This window comes from Neolamprologus brichardi, chromosome 18, assembly GCF_056152115.1.
Source record: "Neolamprologus brichardi isolate AB-2024 chromosome 18, ASM5615211v1, whole genome shotgun sequence".
Classification (NCBI taxonomy): Eukaryota; Metazoa; Chordata; class Actinopteri; order Cichliformes; family Cichlidae; genus Neolamprologus; species Neolamprologus brichardi.
The window spans coordinates 20,415,614-20,433,527 of NC_142121.1; the positions used below are offsets into that span (position 1 = coordinate 20,415,614).

General features: G+C 39.7%; 1 protein-coding gene across 2 annotated transcripts in view; it reads left to right on the forward strand.

The window, feature by feature from the left end:
* LOC102785373 (adenylate cyclase type 1-like) overlaps nt 1-17,914 on the forward strand; it is a 36,447-nt gene that overhangs the window by 14,221 nt on the left and 4,312 nt on the right. For both annotated transcript variants that reach the window (XM_006786432.2, XM_006786433.2), the window contains exons 5-13: nt 9,974-10,101; nt 11,136-11,294; nt 11,784-11,925; nt 13,548-13,703; nt 15,484-15,681; nt 15,786-15,883; nt 16,033-16,117; nt 16,581-16,670; nt 17,159-17,421. In XM_006786432.2, coding sequence (XP_006786495.1) covers nt 9,974-10,101; nt 11,136-11,294; nt 11,784-11,925; nt 13,548-13,703; nt 15,484-15,681; nt 15,786-15,883; nt 16,033-16,117; nt 16,581-16,670; nt 17,159-17,421 — 1,319 coding nt within the window. The remainder of the gene's footprint in view (nt 1-9,973; nt 10,102-11,135; nt 11,295-11,783; nt 11,926-13,547; nt 13,704-15,483; nt 15,682-15,785; nt 15,884-16,032; nt 16,118-16,580; nt 16,671-17,158; nt 17,422-17,914) is intronic.

Sequence of the window (17,914 nt, forward strand, 5' to 3'; positions counted from 1 at the left end):
GAGAGCTCCATGCATTTGACATATTGTCAAATAAATGTCATCGCCTTTCTAATTCATCTGTGTTCAGTTAATTTCCCTTATTATTGTTGGTTTGAATTTCTGTTTTCATCCCATAGAAAGTTGCTGTTACTCTGCTATTTTATTCCTTGTTCTAAAACATACCGACTTGAAACAACATGGCAGATACATTTTCATCACCCGCAGATTTTTGGCTAGAAGAAGTTATTTCTACATTCTATATCTAGAAGATGCCAGTTTTATTGCTGCTGTGATTTTTGCTGTCTCACTCATTTACTTACAAATAACGTGAATGGGCTGATCATCTTTTGGCCACTTCCTGGGAGCCTCATGTTACACCGAAAGGTTGTCCCCAGCCACGAAGCTTGTCATCAAATGCCCTGACCCAAAACCTCACTCGTACTGATCGACTTTGGCAGGAAGTGGCAAAGCCAGTGACTCATAGCTGTGGTCACTGTGGGCACGCAGACTCCTCTTGCTCCATACGAAGAGCGGGCGATGCCACATGGCCACCAGGCATCATCTCATAATACCATTCCAGCACCATCCCCACACCACCTGTCCACGCTTTGGACTTGTCAAGCTGCACGGGAAGTGGGCCAGGAACACAGCGTTCTCCTAAAGTGCTGTTGATGTAGCAGACCAAGTCTTCTCTCTTCTCTCAAAAATTCTCAACACAAACGGAAATAAGGCATCAAATCTGAAGCAGGCTTTATGAGAATGCCTATACTAACTGTAGTTTCATCTCCTTTTAACCAGAGGGAGCTTGGGAGTCTGAATTTTTATACCACATAAGCATTAGAGTGAAAGAAATACAATAACATTTCAGCATGTCAGCTTTTTCACCACTTTTCAACTATGTCTTAAGATTATTTAGGACTAACATATACAGAAGTAATGGGATATCTCTGCTAGAAAGAGAGTGTAATTAAAGACGATAGCGTTGAGAATTGTTACATATTTTCTCAGAAAACGTGATAGGGAGTGGCACGCCTGTTTGGTGCTTTCATTGGTGCATCACCATGAAAAAAAAATTACATAAAAAAATTACATTAAGCATCGATTTGCTTCCACTTATCTAATTCAGGGCGGTGGTCTGGCTGGAGCCCATCTCACCTGTCGCAGGTTGATGGGTGGGGTACACACAGGACTGGTCACCGTTCTGTTGCAGGGGTAGTGCATAGAAATACACAACCATTCAAGATCCACTTCACACTTAGGTCCAATTTAGATTTACCAACATGTTTTTAGATTGTGGGCAGAAGTCATAGTCCCTGGAGAGAACCCACACAGACATGGGGAAGAACATGCACAACGAGAGCCCCCGGCCAGCTGCTCAATGATGAATTAAATGTCAAAATTGATCATTTAATTTTTTTTAAACAACTGGAGGCTATACTCTTTAGTGTAATTTGATTGAGATGGACTTTTATATGTATGTCTGTTGATATCAAAGGTGGACGTACCTACCATGAATCACCCATTAGTTTCTGAAGTTTTGTTTTGAACCCTTTGAAGCCATCTTGGTTTCAAAAAACCAGGTGTGACAAAAGAAAGTCTGACTGTGAAAGTGGTTGCATGCATTGGATTATGACCTGTCAATCACAATTCACTAGCTAGTGAGCACACCACAGGAAATCCTCCATTTTAAAACACAGTATGGTCAGTATTTACAAAATAAACTTTTGTTTTTATTCAGTATTACCTAAAAAGACTGACTGAGCCCATTAGGGTTAGGGTTAGGGAAAGTGTCCGGAAAGTGTTTACAGAGGTTAAGACAGAAACCTATAGCCTTCTATAGAACCAGAAGTCTATTTAAAACCACAGCTATCGCCACCTGGTGGTCCAATAGAATGCAGATTTAAGGCACAGGTTGACCACAGTGGCATTCATTTTTCTTGATGCTTGCTTCTTGCTGGATAAAGGGTGACGAGAACAGTGAGGGCTGAACAAAAACATAAAGGAGAAAATCCGAATGTGAGGCCTAATAATGCCAAGACACCGGTGACAGTTTTCTCTGAGTCTACAAGCAACACCTATAACTGTGACAGTGGTCTGGGTCCCTTCATACTGTACCAAGGGCTGCATGTAAATAAGCACTGCCCAGGTGGTAAGAAAATACAGTACATGTGTTGTCGCACAAGTTAATAGTAGTAATTAATTATTATTTTTTTTTTTTTAAAGCTTCAGGTCTTGGATCAGGTCCAGATTTTTATTTTAAATTTGACAGTTTGACTGGAGCAGCTCTTGAAGTTACAGGTCAAGGTCAGGTTTAGGTCTCAGCTGTAGTCTTGTGCAGAACTCTGTGACCTGACTATTTTATGACGCTACCAGATATTCGCCTCTTAGCGAGCTCATCTGTTACAGTACGCGTGCCGATAACACTTCATCAGATCTTTAAAGGTGTGATTCTTCACTGGGCTGACAGGAGCATAACATATATTTTATGCTCCTGTCCCCTATTTTTTTAAGAGAGAAAAAAAGCCCGTGTTTCTTGCGCTGTGTCGTATTAAGTTGGTGTGTCTGTTGGAGGGGGTATGGGGGTAGCTTGAAAATTGAAGTTTACAGGAAACCCACTCACACTGATCAGTATTTGCTGTTTGATTCCCACCACCCACATGAGCACAAGCTGGGAGTAATTATAACTCTTCACCACCAGGCTGACTACCACTGAGACCAAACACAAGGAGCGCATCTTAGGAAGGCTTTGAAACCTTATCGCTACTCAGACTTGGTGTTTGCTGAAGCTGTGAAAATACAACACACGATTGACACCCAGATTATTATTCCATACATAGCTGAAGTGATCAGATTTACTGTACTGTAGAAATCATCTAAACTTAGCTAGATGTTTGACAAATAATATAGAAAAAATATATAGAGAGAGACAGAAAGATTGACATTTGCAGTGGTTGTTTTTTAAGGACATGAAGAGATGAGGGACATTTATTTCAAAGACAAGAATGTCATTTGGCACACCAAATGGTCTTCTTGAGCCCCCCTCTCACTCTGTAAACGCTTCCTCTCCCTGGCTGAGTTTCCAGCAATCTGTCCAGCACCCAAAACAACAGTTTCAACTGTGAGAGGAACTGAGATTAATTTATGGTTGTTATGGGTGCCATATAACATTAATAGCTCTGTACTGGTTGAGCTTTTGTGCCCGTATGCGTGCGTGTGTTGTGGCTGTTTCTGCGACAAAGTTTCACAAAGCTTTTCATTCTTGTCTCCCTTTTCTCTCCTCTTGCAACACCTCCCTGCATCACAGCTTTCAGACTCCTCCGCTCCTTGTTTCTCAGCTTTTTGATTGACATGCAGCAGCCTACTTCTCTCAACTCTGTCTTTTATGCCCCGTGGTTCTCCGCACTCTCTTCCTCTTTCATGTTTCCATTTTTAGGATGGCTCAGTGATGTATCTATCTTCTGTCTCTTACTTCCTTGACAAGTTATAGGTTCCTTTTCATTCTCTCATACATGACTGTTAGAGCTTATAAAATAACCCTTTTCTGCATGTGCAGGTCATGAATGCATATGATTTGAATGATTGATTATGATTTTAAGAGGATAGCAGTTCACCTAGCTGACAAACAAATGGCTGTACGATTATTTCCTAGTTGAGTTGTAATAGAATATCTGCAAGTGATGACTCACCTAAGTATGCGTAACCTAAGATCCAACAATAACATACCTCAAAACCTGTTATTTTCTGAAAAAAAAATAACTTTAGAAAGGCTGTCTGTACGCCAGTTAGTATGAGCCAAATACAACTGAATAAAATATTAGCCAAAAACTGGATTATTCTTAAATGGAGCACAGGAACTTGTCACTGCCCACATGATGACAGCTGCCTGCCAGAACGGAAAATCTGGGTGTAGACACAATTAAATAACACTGTTTGGGTTTGTCCCATGAGCAGATGCAAGGATTGCTGTTGAGTCCTGCTGCTTCCTTCAGACTCCTGTGCGCTAAACCCAAACCAAACAAACCAGCGTGGGCTCTTGACTAGGAGAAAGTGGGCAAAAGTGTTTCTGTTTCAAGAAAAGAAAATTACAATTATGGTTTCTATTGCCGTTTTAACAAAAGCTAAACTTGCATAATACCTGAAACACAGCATGGTGTAGATTTAACAGGAGGGTCAAAATGTAGCAGGATGAAGCTGAGATTTTGTGAGGTTTTATGATTTTTCTCACGCTGTCTATAGTAAATCTTTCTGTTGTCTCATTATCTCTGGTTTTAAACAAAGCAGTACCACTTATAGAAATGTTTTTCTACTCTCCAGGATCATACACGAATAATCTCACATTATCATCAGGGTTCTTTATCTGATTTGGCAAAGCTCCCTCGAGACCCACAAAATCATTGTGAAACTCTTGCACCCTCTTGTATATGAAATCCGTGCGTTACATTATCTATATGTTTTTTTTTTAAACTTCTCAGCAGTTGGTCAAAATACAAAAAAGATTAGCATTGTTATTATCGTGTAGTTTAATAGTTATATGATTAGGATTACTCTATAACTGTTTTGTTTTAGTTCCTTGTAGAACTTCAGTTCTAGTTCAAGTTCATCGCCTGGGAATACTGTGACAAAATGCTATATAACCTCCTTTTCAGTATCTCAGTAATGTATTTTTGCTGTTAATCCACTTCATTATTTTAAATATCTTAATGTAATAATTTCTAAGCTAGTCGGCTCGTATTGTACTAGCTTACACATTTGTTTAACAAGCAAAATATCCCTGGTTCAGTGCCAGGAGGAGACACGAATCTGTCGGGGTCGGATCAGGGAGGTTATTTAGTGTGAAAAAAGAGCCAGCCAAATCAAACATGCCAAGCTGCCAGCTGTCGTGACCTCTTCCCTTGAATAAGGGAGCAACTGAAAGTAGCTCTCTTGCTATCATTTTGACCTAAGGCCAGACAGAAAGCAAAAAGAAGCAAATGAATTAGGTAGGTCAAATAAAAGGAGGCTGTTTGCTACAAAATAAATGTAGTATCATGTGAGCTGGATTTTAATTTAGTCCCATATATAATGGCTCTTACATGTTTTGTAACGATACTTCAATGTTGTTTTCCTCAAAATAACTGATATCCTATGAGACCGGTCTTAATGTTGGTCTTAAAATGCTGCACGAGACTTAGTGTCCAAAACGACATTAGCTGCAACTCAGATACATTTTCACCAATTTCTTTATGTTAATTAAAGAAAAACGTGTGTGTTTCCAATTCTGATCAAACATTCAATAACACCAATGCCATCTTTGAAAATAAACCAGTCCTGAAACGCCAAACAGTTGGTATTTGCCATATCTGTTAAATGTTTCACATCTACATTAATAGATTTCTTTCTTATGCCCACTCACTCCAGCCCACAAGGCTGAGTTGGGAGGAGGAAGTGTTGATATATTTTTCATTTGTCGTTGCACAGAAATTAAATTCAATCATTAAAAGAGCTGGTGGCTAAAAGGGAAACATCCACGCATATGAAGGAGATGGAAAAGCATTAATGGGGCAGGGGAAATATTGAGTTACCCCTGTAATAAATCACTCCCTGTATTGATGAAATGTTGACATGAAAAACTTTATAAGCCAAAAAAAGGAACATATGTAATGGCCTTATGTAAAATTCATAAAACTGTTTGACTACTTCTAATTAGATGCTGCAAAAACATTGCAACTACCAATATGATCAACCACAGAGCACATTCAGGAACGCGTGTGGGGAGGGGCATTTGTCATATGTCCTTTCAGCCCCCAAAAGTTGCAGGAATGGAATCTTTAGCTCATCAACACAGCAGTAATAGTTGTCTTCGTACCAAAGGCAAAGAACCGCGTGTACTGCTCTTTAGGGACTTGTAGGAAATTAAGAGATGAGCTGGCTCATCTTTTTGCTTCATAATCATTTATTGAATGTTCCTCTTCCCTGTATTTGTGTCTCTCCTTCCCTTTGTCTGTGTAGACTGAAATGTGTGCTAATTTACATTCCTGCTAATACTACCACACAATAGTTCTGATTGCAGTGCTCAGTATAAATCCTAATCACATTAAGACATGGCAAAAAAAGGTTATCTTAAAACTGCTTTTCTTTCTTTGTAAATGGAAGTAAGTGTCAAAATCTACCTAATGTTCTGTAACTAGTTACACTGATGACCACCCAGATCTGCCCACAATGCTTCAGTCATATGACACTGGTAATCCTGCTTGGGTCTGAATCAGCTCCTAAGCCCTCACACTGCAGCTTAGCACAGGAAAAGTACAAAGTAGGAGACACTGTAAGCACCGGGGCTTTCCCCTGCTTCCTGTAGCTTCAGCTGTGTCTCACTATAGCCCCATCTGTTATTGCTCCACTTTGCCCAGAGTTAGGCTGAAGAGACCTCAGTGGCTCTGTTACAATATTTTTTTTTAAAAAAAGTTCTTAGTGGGAGTCTTTACAGTGCTGCGCAAAAGTCTTGAGTCACCTCTGATTTCTTATTTCTAATAGTTTCCTTCCAAGGAGGCTTCCAAGGCTGCTTTCGCTACTCATTTTCAGATGATTTTTATTTTTAAGCCACATTTCATTCACACACACAAACACAAAAGCTAACACATAAATGAACCAGTGTTGCGGCAAAACAAAGAAGACAGCATGGCCACAAACCAGCTTTATATCTTTAGGCACTCTGTTACTAGCAGCCTCTCCTTTTGTTTGTTTACAGATTTAAATTTAGAACTGCCTAAAAAGAGAGCTTCATGCATTTGACTTATTGTCAAATAAATGTCATTGCCTTTCTAATCTAAAAAGATTTGGGGAAACTGAACAAGTTGAGGGCTACTGTTTGCTGAGTCCTAATCAGAAATGGTCTCAGTTGAAACGTGGCTGTTTGAAGTCATCCTTAAGGAAGGGAAACAAGGAGAAAAGGCATCCCAGCTCATACAAGAGCTGGACTGAAAATCAATGGCAGCAAATCTTGGAGCGATTCATCCAACTTTGATGTTTTTGGTTCAAGTTTTGGAAATATGTACAGATGTTAGGAGAGCGGCACAACAGTGAGTGTCTAGTATAATGCTATATTTATCATTTTAAAAGAATCTATAGTTAGAAATATGGAATTAGTCGCTGTAGAAGTGAATATGCTAGGACTCAAAAAAACAAATTTTTTGTTGAAAGTTTCAAGAGTCCAGTAAAGGCTAGATCATGCTTCTTTCATAGTTGCTGTAGTAAATTCATGCTTTTCTTAATCAACTATATCAAGTGTCAAGAGCGACCAAGGCAGCAAAGGTTTATTGCAGTGCAAAAAAAGAAAGGCAGATAAAAACAGACCAAATTTAGAAAGCTATACATGTTATGTAGCACAATAATGTCATTTTATTTTTGTATCTATTTAAAATAGGCTATTTAAAATTTTAATCCTCATACAAATTAGTTGGTATTCTTTTGATCTTTAGTTCTATATATGCAGTGTTGGGAAGGTTACTTTTAAACTGTATTCCATTACAGAAGACAGAATACATGTCCCAAAATGTAATCTGTAACGTATTCCGTTACGTTACTCAATGAGAGTAACGTATTCTGAATACTTTGGATTACTTAATATATTATCATGCTGTTTACAACTACATGAATGTACTATTGCTGTGATTTATTACTGTTACTGAAGGTTCGCTGCTCCAAACCGTAGTAAAGGGACCTCTGGCTAATACGGCGGGTTCTGTGTCGGGCTCGTAGCCGAAAACTAGCTTTACTTTGTTGTCTGGGTCAAGTTTGCTAGCGAGAGACGGAGAGAGGCGTTGAAAGGCTGCTGCAACGGAACTTATTGTTTTTGGAGGAAAACACGAACACAGTGTACAGTCGAGTCTTACTTACAACTGGGCTCGTCAGGCACTTTTCTTGGCTGCAGTGGTTATTATTATATTTACATGCTTCCAGCTCCCATTTTTGCTCGATGACAGCTCGTACTTTTCCTTTTTCTCCCTCCCTCGCTCACAGACACATAACGGGTATGGCAGTCCATTCTCCCTGCAGCACGGACTACACTGCCTATGATGCTACATTCTTTAGAGCTATACCGGTAGCATTCTGCCTATTAGCTTAGCATAACAACAACAAAAAGGCCTCTCTCACCCAGGAAACACCCAGAGAGAGAGCGTCACCCTGTAACCATGGCAACCGTAACGCTGCCACCTGGAACAACAGAACGTAGCTGTCAAACAAAACCCAAACAGGCCTGACTCGCCACAATATGAAACAGGGAAGTACCGCCGTGTAATCCATTTATTTCAACAAAGTAACTGTATTCTAAATACCACCTTTTTTAAACGGTAACTGTAACGGAATACAGTTACTCATATTTTGTATTTTAAACACGTAACGGCGGTACATGTATTCCGTTACTCCCCAACACTGTATATATGGGGCTTTAATTTAAGAGAAGATGTCTTTCACAGAGCAAAACTGCCAAGAGCTGCTCAGCACACTGCTACTGCATAACACTCTGTCTTTTGGTTTGTGTCTAAGAATATATTTTGTACAAACAGCCGCCGTGCCACTGAGTACTTAAAAAGCATGACCACAGCAGGTAAACTTGCACAAGACAAAGAGCAGCCGCTAACGAGCCCTGGCTATCTTGCCGAATTTCACATGGCTCCCATGTTAAAAATAGAGCATCCGTCTTGTCATGTGCCCACAGATGTGCATAATTATGAGTCTTTGTGCTGTTCACATGCATGGCCAGCAATCCCATTACCTCCATGGAAACAATGAAGGGTTATGAGAAGGCACCCACAGAAACCTGGTCTCCCTGGTAAAATGAATGCCTGTTGCTCATATCCTGTAATAGTGGGTTATATTTGTAAGCTGTTTTTTTCATGCCACTGCTCATTGTGTCTAAAGAGTGAGAGTGAGTAGAGAGTGACTCACCTTATTCCCTAAAATGAAACTGATCCTTTAATATGTCACAGCATTGTGGGAGCCATTTTTAGTACGAGTCCATATTTTTAACATTTTTAATGAGATACCGATAAAGAAGCGCAAATATCTTTCTGTCGCAGTCTATTGATTTGTTTGGCCACAGAACTGTCTCGTATACACCACACAGCCAGTCTCATCCTGTCTTCACAATCAGCTTTTAGATTTTAATGTATGATTAGCACGACCATGTCACTTTCGTGACAAGCTCTCTAATTTAAGTTGCAGGACCACGGCATAGGTGGTGTCGATACTGAATGAGCATCAGGCAGTTTCTCTCAATAGCACAGAGGTTAAAATAGAGGGGAGAAAACTAAAAGCTGCTTAGCCAGCTAAGCATCTCAAAAAAGATATAGAGACACCAAAACATCAACTGTTGTCTTGTGAAGTTCTGTTTTAAAGTCTCAACTTCACTATTTAGTTGTTTTTTGACCTTCTCACCATGCAGCGCACCTTTGAAATAGTTGAAGACACTCAAGAACAAGTTAGAGGCATTGCCGGTCTGAGATAACAAGGAGTTTCTGTAACGAATTGTTGATTAAATAATGTTATATCAAAAAAGGCAGAGCTTTTATAACTGTAATGTGATCACATACTGAGTGATCATGTATTTTGACATAATTTAAATGTACTCAAATCTTATAGTGGCGATGTTACCATTGCAAGTCTGCAAGTCTGAAACCACCTGCATCGTGAACCTAATCAATCTTGGAAACCGAGCAGCCTGAAGCTACACTTACAAATTAAACTGCTGGGTATGGATCACATTAATCAGTGTAAGGGAAAAATTATATTTGAATGACAGGATGTTTCAATCAAAGCATCCCTGCTCTTAGATGCCTCTCGTGTGACTTTGATTAAACTGGAGGAAAGTTGCTTGTTAATGTGTATTTTTTGTCAACATGACTAATTCCTATTTTTTTATATACTTTTAAAACTGCCGTAGCATCAGTTTGAATTTGTAAGTAAGGTTGATTTCTTTTCTTAAAAATTCTCCTTAAATTGTTTCTGTGACTGACAGGAGAACCACTGTCGCAGGATTAAGATCCTGGGAGATTGTTACTACTGTGTGTCCGGACTGACACAACCCAAGACCGACCACGCCCACTGCTGTGTAGAAATGGGTCTCGATATGATTGACACCATAACGTGAGTCTCTTATGCCTGTGGTTTTCATGTGTGACCCGAGAACACATTTACCCCTTCCAAACTCAGACACAAAAGTCTTCAAAAAAACAGCAGCGTTCAAAGTCCGGGGGGGGGGGCTTTAGGGGGGATGTAATAGGCTATGTTTTTCCTTTTTTAAATTTAATTAGAAAGTTGCTGTTTTCTTTGTATGGTTTGGAAGTGAAAAAGGATGCACAAGAAAGTTAGAGACTGAGAAGTTCCAGAAGATTACATCAGATGCTTTTCATGATTTGACTGTAAGTCTGTTAATTAAGATTAAGATCAGATTTCTCCACCAACACTGATTAAAAAAAAATGCCCAGCTTTTCAGTCTTTTTGTTCTCGGTCTATTTTGGTACGTTAGAGCAAAGCAGAGCATTTCTGAACAGCTTCTGGTCCTTGAAGACATCGTGACAGATTGTTATATCTATTTATAAAGGACATTTGTGGAAACAGATTCTTAATTTTGGATGTGTGTGTCACCTGCATTCGACCTCAATTATTTGTGATCTTAATGTTAATGAGATCGTTTGCTGAATGAATGAAATCAGCGCCGGGTGTACATTTCAAACCATGAAAGAGTTGGCAAATTAGTTGATGTAAACTTCTTATTTAATTACTATATGTGTTCATATACAGTCATACATACATGTAATACATTGTTATTGTAACACTGTGTTTTTTGTGCTGTTTTTAATGCTCTGCTAAATTATAGGCAAACTATTCGATTTAGACAGAGTTGGACAGTTGGGAAAAATGTAGTCACATTATAGCTACACTGCCAATTACTTTAAAAGATGACAGTTAAAAATTATGGAAGTGTTTAATATTGAAATGGTCCAGATATCATTTAAAAGTATTCAGATTAAAATACACATTTTTTTAAATCAAGTGGATTAGGTTATTAATAATTTTTTTAAAGTAATCTGACCCAACTCTGGATATAGATAAAAATATATAGATAATGCCCTGCCATATTACCTCACTGAGACTCTCCATGTTTTTTGTCTGTACAGGTCAGTAGCAGAGGCCACAGAAGTCAACCTAAACATGCGCGTGGGCTTGCATACCGGTCGAGTGCTGTGTGGAGTGCTGGGTCTTAGGAAATGGCAGTATGATGTGTGGTCAAATGATGTGACTCTGGCCAATGTGATGGAAGCTGGAGGACTACCTGGGTCAGTACTCAGCATTTTAAAAGCATACAAGCCTGAACAGCTTTAGACTATTTGTCTGCGCTCTGTTGTGGAAAAAACATCTTGACACATTATGTGATTTCTAACTAATAAGGTGTTAATATTTTTTGCTCTAGAATCAGTCTTGTTCCCTGTGTTTTTAAAGCATTAGTCGGTGATTTAAGCTAAATCAGGAAACAAGGCCAACTGCAGGGAAGACCCTTATGGTTGAATTTTCCCCACTGGACAAGGAAATAAAGAGAAGCACAGAAGCAGATTCAATTCATCCACAAACTTCAGGCAATGCAATTGTGTGTATCATTACAAACAAATTACCCAAAGAATCTTATTAAGACCCACCAAAGCAGAATTTCAGAAGTTATTGTGAACACATCCTTCAGCTCTTAACTCTTCTGCAACAGACCTTCTCAGGTCTGTGTGCTTATAAGACTTGTTTTAATATTTGCTCTGCTTCCCTTATCTGTACCACAGGAAAGTTCACATTACCAGATCTACACTCGAGTGCCTAAACGGAGACTATGAGGTGGAGCCTGGAAATGGCCATGAAAGGAGCGCCTTCCTTCAAAAACATGAAATCGAAACCTTCTTTATAGTGCCATCTCACCGACGGAAGGTAGCCAATTGCCCTTCTGTGTTTAGTAATATTCTGTATTTATATCTTCAGTAAAAATGAATGAAATTACAGAAATAGTTTTCTATTTGTTTAAACCATTGCCTTGGATGCACCTTTTCGTACTGAGACAGTTTACTGTACATATTAGCTTCCATAGGTAATCCATATTAATTGACCTAACTGGTAAATCAGAACAGGACAGGTTGACAAAGCAGGTTTATCCTGGCCAGTCACTATACTTCAGTAGAAGGATCTACAAGAAAACATGCTTCAAAGACTGTAGAAATGTAGTGCAGTTTGACTACAGAGCTCTCCCCCATTTGTTGTTGAGTTGATCTCACGTTCAGCCTGTAATGGATTGGACTGGGGCTACAGAGAGAAAGAAGAAGAAAAAAAACAGCCTGTGGCATCTATCATCTTAAATTTGCACAGTCCGACAAACTTAAAGAGATATGTGTGTGTCAGTGCATCCACATAAGCATGCACATTTCCAACAGATGTGCCCCAAGCAGCTGGAGAGGGAATTTCAGTCTTGTTACTGTATAACTCTATAAAGCCTTCCTCCTCCTCTCTCCTCTCCTCTCCTCTCCTCCCTTTTACCTGCCTAACAATATTTCTTGCAGCAGGTTTTATGTTATGCAAGCCCACGCTTGCACATAGGTTACATGGTGCCTTATATGAACCTGTTGTATCCCCGTTGCGTGTATCTTTCTTTGAAATGTGAGCCAAGAGACTTGGCTAATCCTCTAGCTGATGGTTTAACTTCATCAAAGACATGGCTCAAAGTAAGATAGGCACAGACTGTATTGTTGGATAGGCTGATATTCTCACTTAGAGACATACAGTGGGGTTTCAGATTAAAGGAAAAGCTGAACCCTTGACCCCAACAATTAAGGGTTGAAGTAGTTTCATAATGTTCATAATGTTGCTGGGGGCATTTTGCTGGCATGGTTTGGCTATTCTTGTGCCCTTACAAGGAAGGTTCAAATCGTTTTTAGCAATCACTTATATTATATATTAAATCATTTTGTATCTAAATAAGCGCGATCTCTCCCACAATTAGAGTGCCCCCATCCATTGGGTGTCACTGAGTGGTTTGATGAGTATGAAAATAATTGGTGCCACCAGCTCTCAACCTTGTTGAATATTTATCAGCAATTTTGGACTGATTTGTGAAGGCTTGTCACTCTCATCACCTTCCAATAGCTTTTGGAAGAATGAATTTCTGTGTTTCCAGTAGATTTCCAGTGATCTGAAGCTGGTGGACAAATGGCCTTACTAAGAAATGCTATGTTGCATTTTCCCCTCAATTTGCCATTTGTCTCTATTTTCAGCTTTATGTGTTGATGATGACATATTTTTGTTGTTTCAAATGGTGCTTAAACACAACAGTTTACTGAAAGAGAAAACGAGGGCATCAGAGTCCTAACGCTATTAAAATCACCAAAGGACTGATGTACCTTATTTTAACTGCATTGTTGAGCATGAGCATGATAATAATGACTGGATGCATGTGTCAAGTCCATAGTGCCTGTGCATGAATTATAGACCCTTACATAATATATATTACTGTATGGGATATCATGACTAAATACTTGTTCCCATTTCTTATCTGGTGGCAGATATTCCCAGGATTGATTCTTTCGGATATAAAGCCCGCCAAAAAGATGAAGTTCAAAACTGTGTGCTACTTACTAGTGCAGCTTATGCACTGCAGGAAGATGTTCAAGGCTGAGATTCCCTTCTCCAATGTCATGAACTGCGAGGACGGTGATAAGGTATAAACTCTCAGTGTCTGTGTTGACGTTTCTGTGTTTGTTCTTACTGTGATTTCCGAATAGACGCAACACTGAGTGAAAACCTGGTGAAAAAAAATAGGCTTGTGTGTTCTGTGTCATAGGAAAAGGGGTAATGGAGCGTCCTTTTTTAAAGTTCCCTATCCAGTCAGTATGTTGGTCTTGGCAGAAATGTCAGTGAGCCTGTTAACCCTCTCAGGCTCAAATTAAGTTTTTGTTGCTAATGCACAAAAGAATACCTGCAGTGGTACTTCTGAGTAAAAAAAAAACTCATAAAATATGTATGTGGGGTAATCAGGTTGTTAGCTTTTAACTGTTGCAAATCTGCAACGCCTGCCTTGAGAGGGTTAATATGGCTAACTGTTAAAAGAAGTGTTGTGTTATTTAACCTTATATGTCTGTAAATTTTTGCACCTACTGCTTAAACAAGGAGTTTACTGGGTCCGTGTGTGTGTGTTTGTGTGTCTATTGTACATATTTTCCTGTTAGTAAGGTCTGTAGAAGTTATATATAAACGTAAAGGTACAATAATGTTGGTTTGTGTGTAACATATTTTACAAGTGGCTTTTTTCCTAGAAATTTATGGACGTTTCAGTTTTTAAGATGTTGCCCTTTTTAAGATGTTCAAATAATCTTTACCTCACACTGCACGATTATATGTCTCCCCATTAACGGTAATCACAGCATCCTCCCATCAGAGACAACAAGCAGATTAGCATAATACACAAAAACAGTAAAAGCTGATGGCCTTTGTCATGGGCGGTTTAGTTGTAGTAAACCTTCCACTGAATGGTAAATTCAAATTCAGGCCACACACACTAGTACTCAGTGAAAAGATGTGTGCATTCAAGGCACGAATGCAAGCAATATGAGGGACAAGGGATGAATGAATAGGATAGCTGGTGCAGCAGACACGGTTACATGATGTATCCCGTGCTGCACTGAGCACAATATAGAACATAAATAGACATCAGGATCTGCAGGCCACTGTGTTTCTGCCTTATAAATAAACCAAAACAAGAGAGTGGGGAATGCAAAAAGAAATTGGGGGGGGGGAATGAAAATGGGCCAGATATAAAGACTGGACGGGTGAAGGGGATAATATAAACAGAAGCAGGGAAAAAAGTGAAGTGAATATATGGAAGCAGGTAAAAAAATAAGGAAATAAATATGAAAAAATAAAGAATGAATATACATAAGATGAGTGAGTAAGAGCAAGGTGAGGTAAGAAGATGGTATTACAAAAAAACAGAAGTGGAAAATAAGAAGTAAGGAAGTGGATACACTTAGAGAAGAGACAAAGAAAGGAGACAGTGGCACAGAACACGAAGCAGAAGAAATCAGTGACATCGGTGAGCTGAGCACATCCATGTCGTGTCACGAGCTTGTGAACACCGGTGATCCTTGATCATGCTCTGATCACCTACTGTGCTGTGTTCAGATAGCATGCTAACTTACATGAACAAACACACCTACACGTACACACACACACACCCAAGGTGTTTGCTAAGCTGCTCACTTTGGCTGCCGAGGACACAGCAGGGTGCTTTCAGTAATGAAGTTAAGTGTGAAGGCAATGTCCTAATTTGAAAGTATAATCAGCTGCCTGTGTTTATTGTTGACTCTTATTCACCCTTGTTCCTAATATGATAATACTCAGGCATTGCAGAGAATACAGGGTGCTGTATTCACCAAACTATTGTTGTTTAAGCTCTGCATTGTAAAGTGAGTGGAGATTTCTTTTCATTTTGTTTTCCACCAGCGGAGGGCCATGCGAACGGCTCCACAGAAAATGAGGAACCGCTCCAACGCTAACCAGGCTAATGTGATCCAGAGCAGCCCCAGAACACGGGTCAACCGCTACATCGGTCGGCTGATTGAAGCCCGTCAGACCGAGTCTGACACGGCAGACCTCAACTTCCTCACGCTCATGTATAAATGCTCTGAGCGTGAGCACAGGGTGAGGGATTTGAGAAACTGCACTGAGATGTTGCTCAATCATGTTACAATTCCACATTTTATTGTTTGGTTACTCACTCTTTTTTGGGTTTTGCCATTGTGCAGTACCACCAGGTGCCTGATGAGTACTTCACCAGCGCAGTGGTCCTCTCCCTGATCCTAGCTGCTTTGTTTGGCCTTGTCTATCTTCTCATCATACCACAGTATGTACCGAAAATGCTTCTGTGGGTCCCTTCTTTCTTTCTTTTTTTTCCCCCTTCCCATTATTTTATCTCTCCAGCTGCCTCTTTAACATACCGAGGTCTGTCTTACTAACCCCATCATTCCCCTCTCTCCTTTTTTTTTCTCTCAGGGGCACAGTGGTGCTAGTTCTTCTCGTCTTCTGCATCTGTTTCCTTGTAGCTTGTATCATGTACCTCCATATCACTAGAATACAGGTAACTACAGATGCTTTCCTTATCCTATTAAAGTGAAGGTCTTTTTTTTTTTTCTCATTTATTAGAGCATTAACCTACACCACAGATGCATCTACCTTCTGTTATCTGCAGTTTAAAAAACCTGGCAAGGGAAATGTTCTTCTGTATAGGTTTTTGCTGATCAAAGACAAATTATAAATGTATTTTGTGAAACCATGTAAGAACAATTTAATAACCACTAGCTTTGAGGTTACATCTATGCCCCTGTGTTGTATTTAAATTCTCACATGCTTGTCTTTTCTCTCTGTTCTTTCCTCAAACCCAAAAAATTATTGTCCATCATAACATTTGTTCTTCCTCAAGCTGTACTTATAGTTATTAACACTCTGACAGATTATATTGGTGTTGTCTAAATGCATTCAAGGTATTCTAGGCAGTATTTATATAATAGTCTCTATATTTTTCACCCATTTTTTTCTGTCAGTGTTTTCCAGGGTGCCTGACCATTCAGATTCGCACTGCTCTCTGTATTCTCATAGTGCTCTTAATCTACGCTGTGGCCCAGGCCTGTGTGGTAAGTGTAAATGCAACAATAAAAAAGTGTCATCTGCCACAAACTACCCACCTGACTGGCCAGCCAGCTAAGAAAAATCTCACCGTGTTTTGAGCTGCTGCTGTTCCCTCTGATTTAACTGTGCCAGTGGGCTTATTTTAAAAATATGTTTAATTATTATTTTAGAGGTGTTGCTTTAGATGATGTGCAGTTGACTGTGAAATTAATAAAGCTAAAATTGTGGCGTTATCATAATTTAATTATCACGTTTTTGCTGTGTTTACATATGTCATGTATAACATAAATCTGAAAGCATTCAAAGTTTAAATTATGGTCATGCTATGTATTAAAACAGCTTACACTATCCAGCTGTACAGTGCTGTTCAACTCATGTGTTTTGTTTTTCTTTAATGAAAAGTGCAGACAAGGCAGACCGTGAATGTAGATGAGCATTAAGCCTTTCTCCAGAAATATTTCTCACTTTGCATCGCTGTGTTTGCTTTTGACAGGTGGGCTGCATGCCCTGGCTGTGGGGTAGTGCCAATACAAACAGTTCCATCATCATCATTGATGTGGATAGCGGCGCCAACCACACCATGGCAGAGCTTCCTTGTGACGGCGCCCGCTACGCCTTTCTCTCATGTGTGGTGGGCGCACTTACCCTGGCACTTTTCTTGCGCGTCTCCTGGATGCCAAAGATGGCGCTAATGCTTCTTCTGGGGGTGCTGTATCTCACCGTGTTGGAGCTCAGCGGCTTTCGCAAGACTGCAGGGTGAGAGGTTCACGCCATGACGTATTCAGAAAGCTCAGACACATTCCCGACTTTCCCTGAAGTTATATGACAACAATGAAGTGAGAGATCTCGCACAGTTGTTATGCATCATGCATTATGCGCGTCAGTCGGGTATCAGAGGTAATGCCTGGCTGTGTAATAAACAGATAGGCAAGAGTTGGAAGAGCATTTACAGTACATGTGCTGAGATGTATGTGTGTGGAGGAGTTGTTGCTTGTCTTCAGCCCACACACTCTTTCATTTTCCACCCTTTGAAGCAGCACACATGCTTATTAGTTCCAAATCAGAAGCCTAAAAGGACAATGTGGGCTGCATGATGGGACCACGTTAGCTATTTCAACCCAGTACTGAGGGACCATGCCAATTTTATTAGAGCTCAGATCCCAAATGTGCAACTGAAAAAAATAATTATTCTGAATTCGTTCAGGTCAAGGTAAGGATTAGTTTTGAAAAAAAAAAAACTTTTAGATTT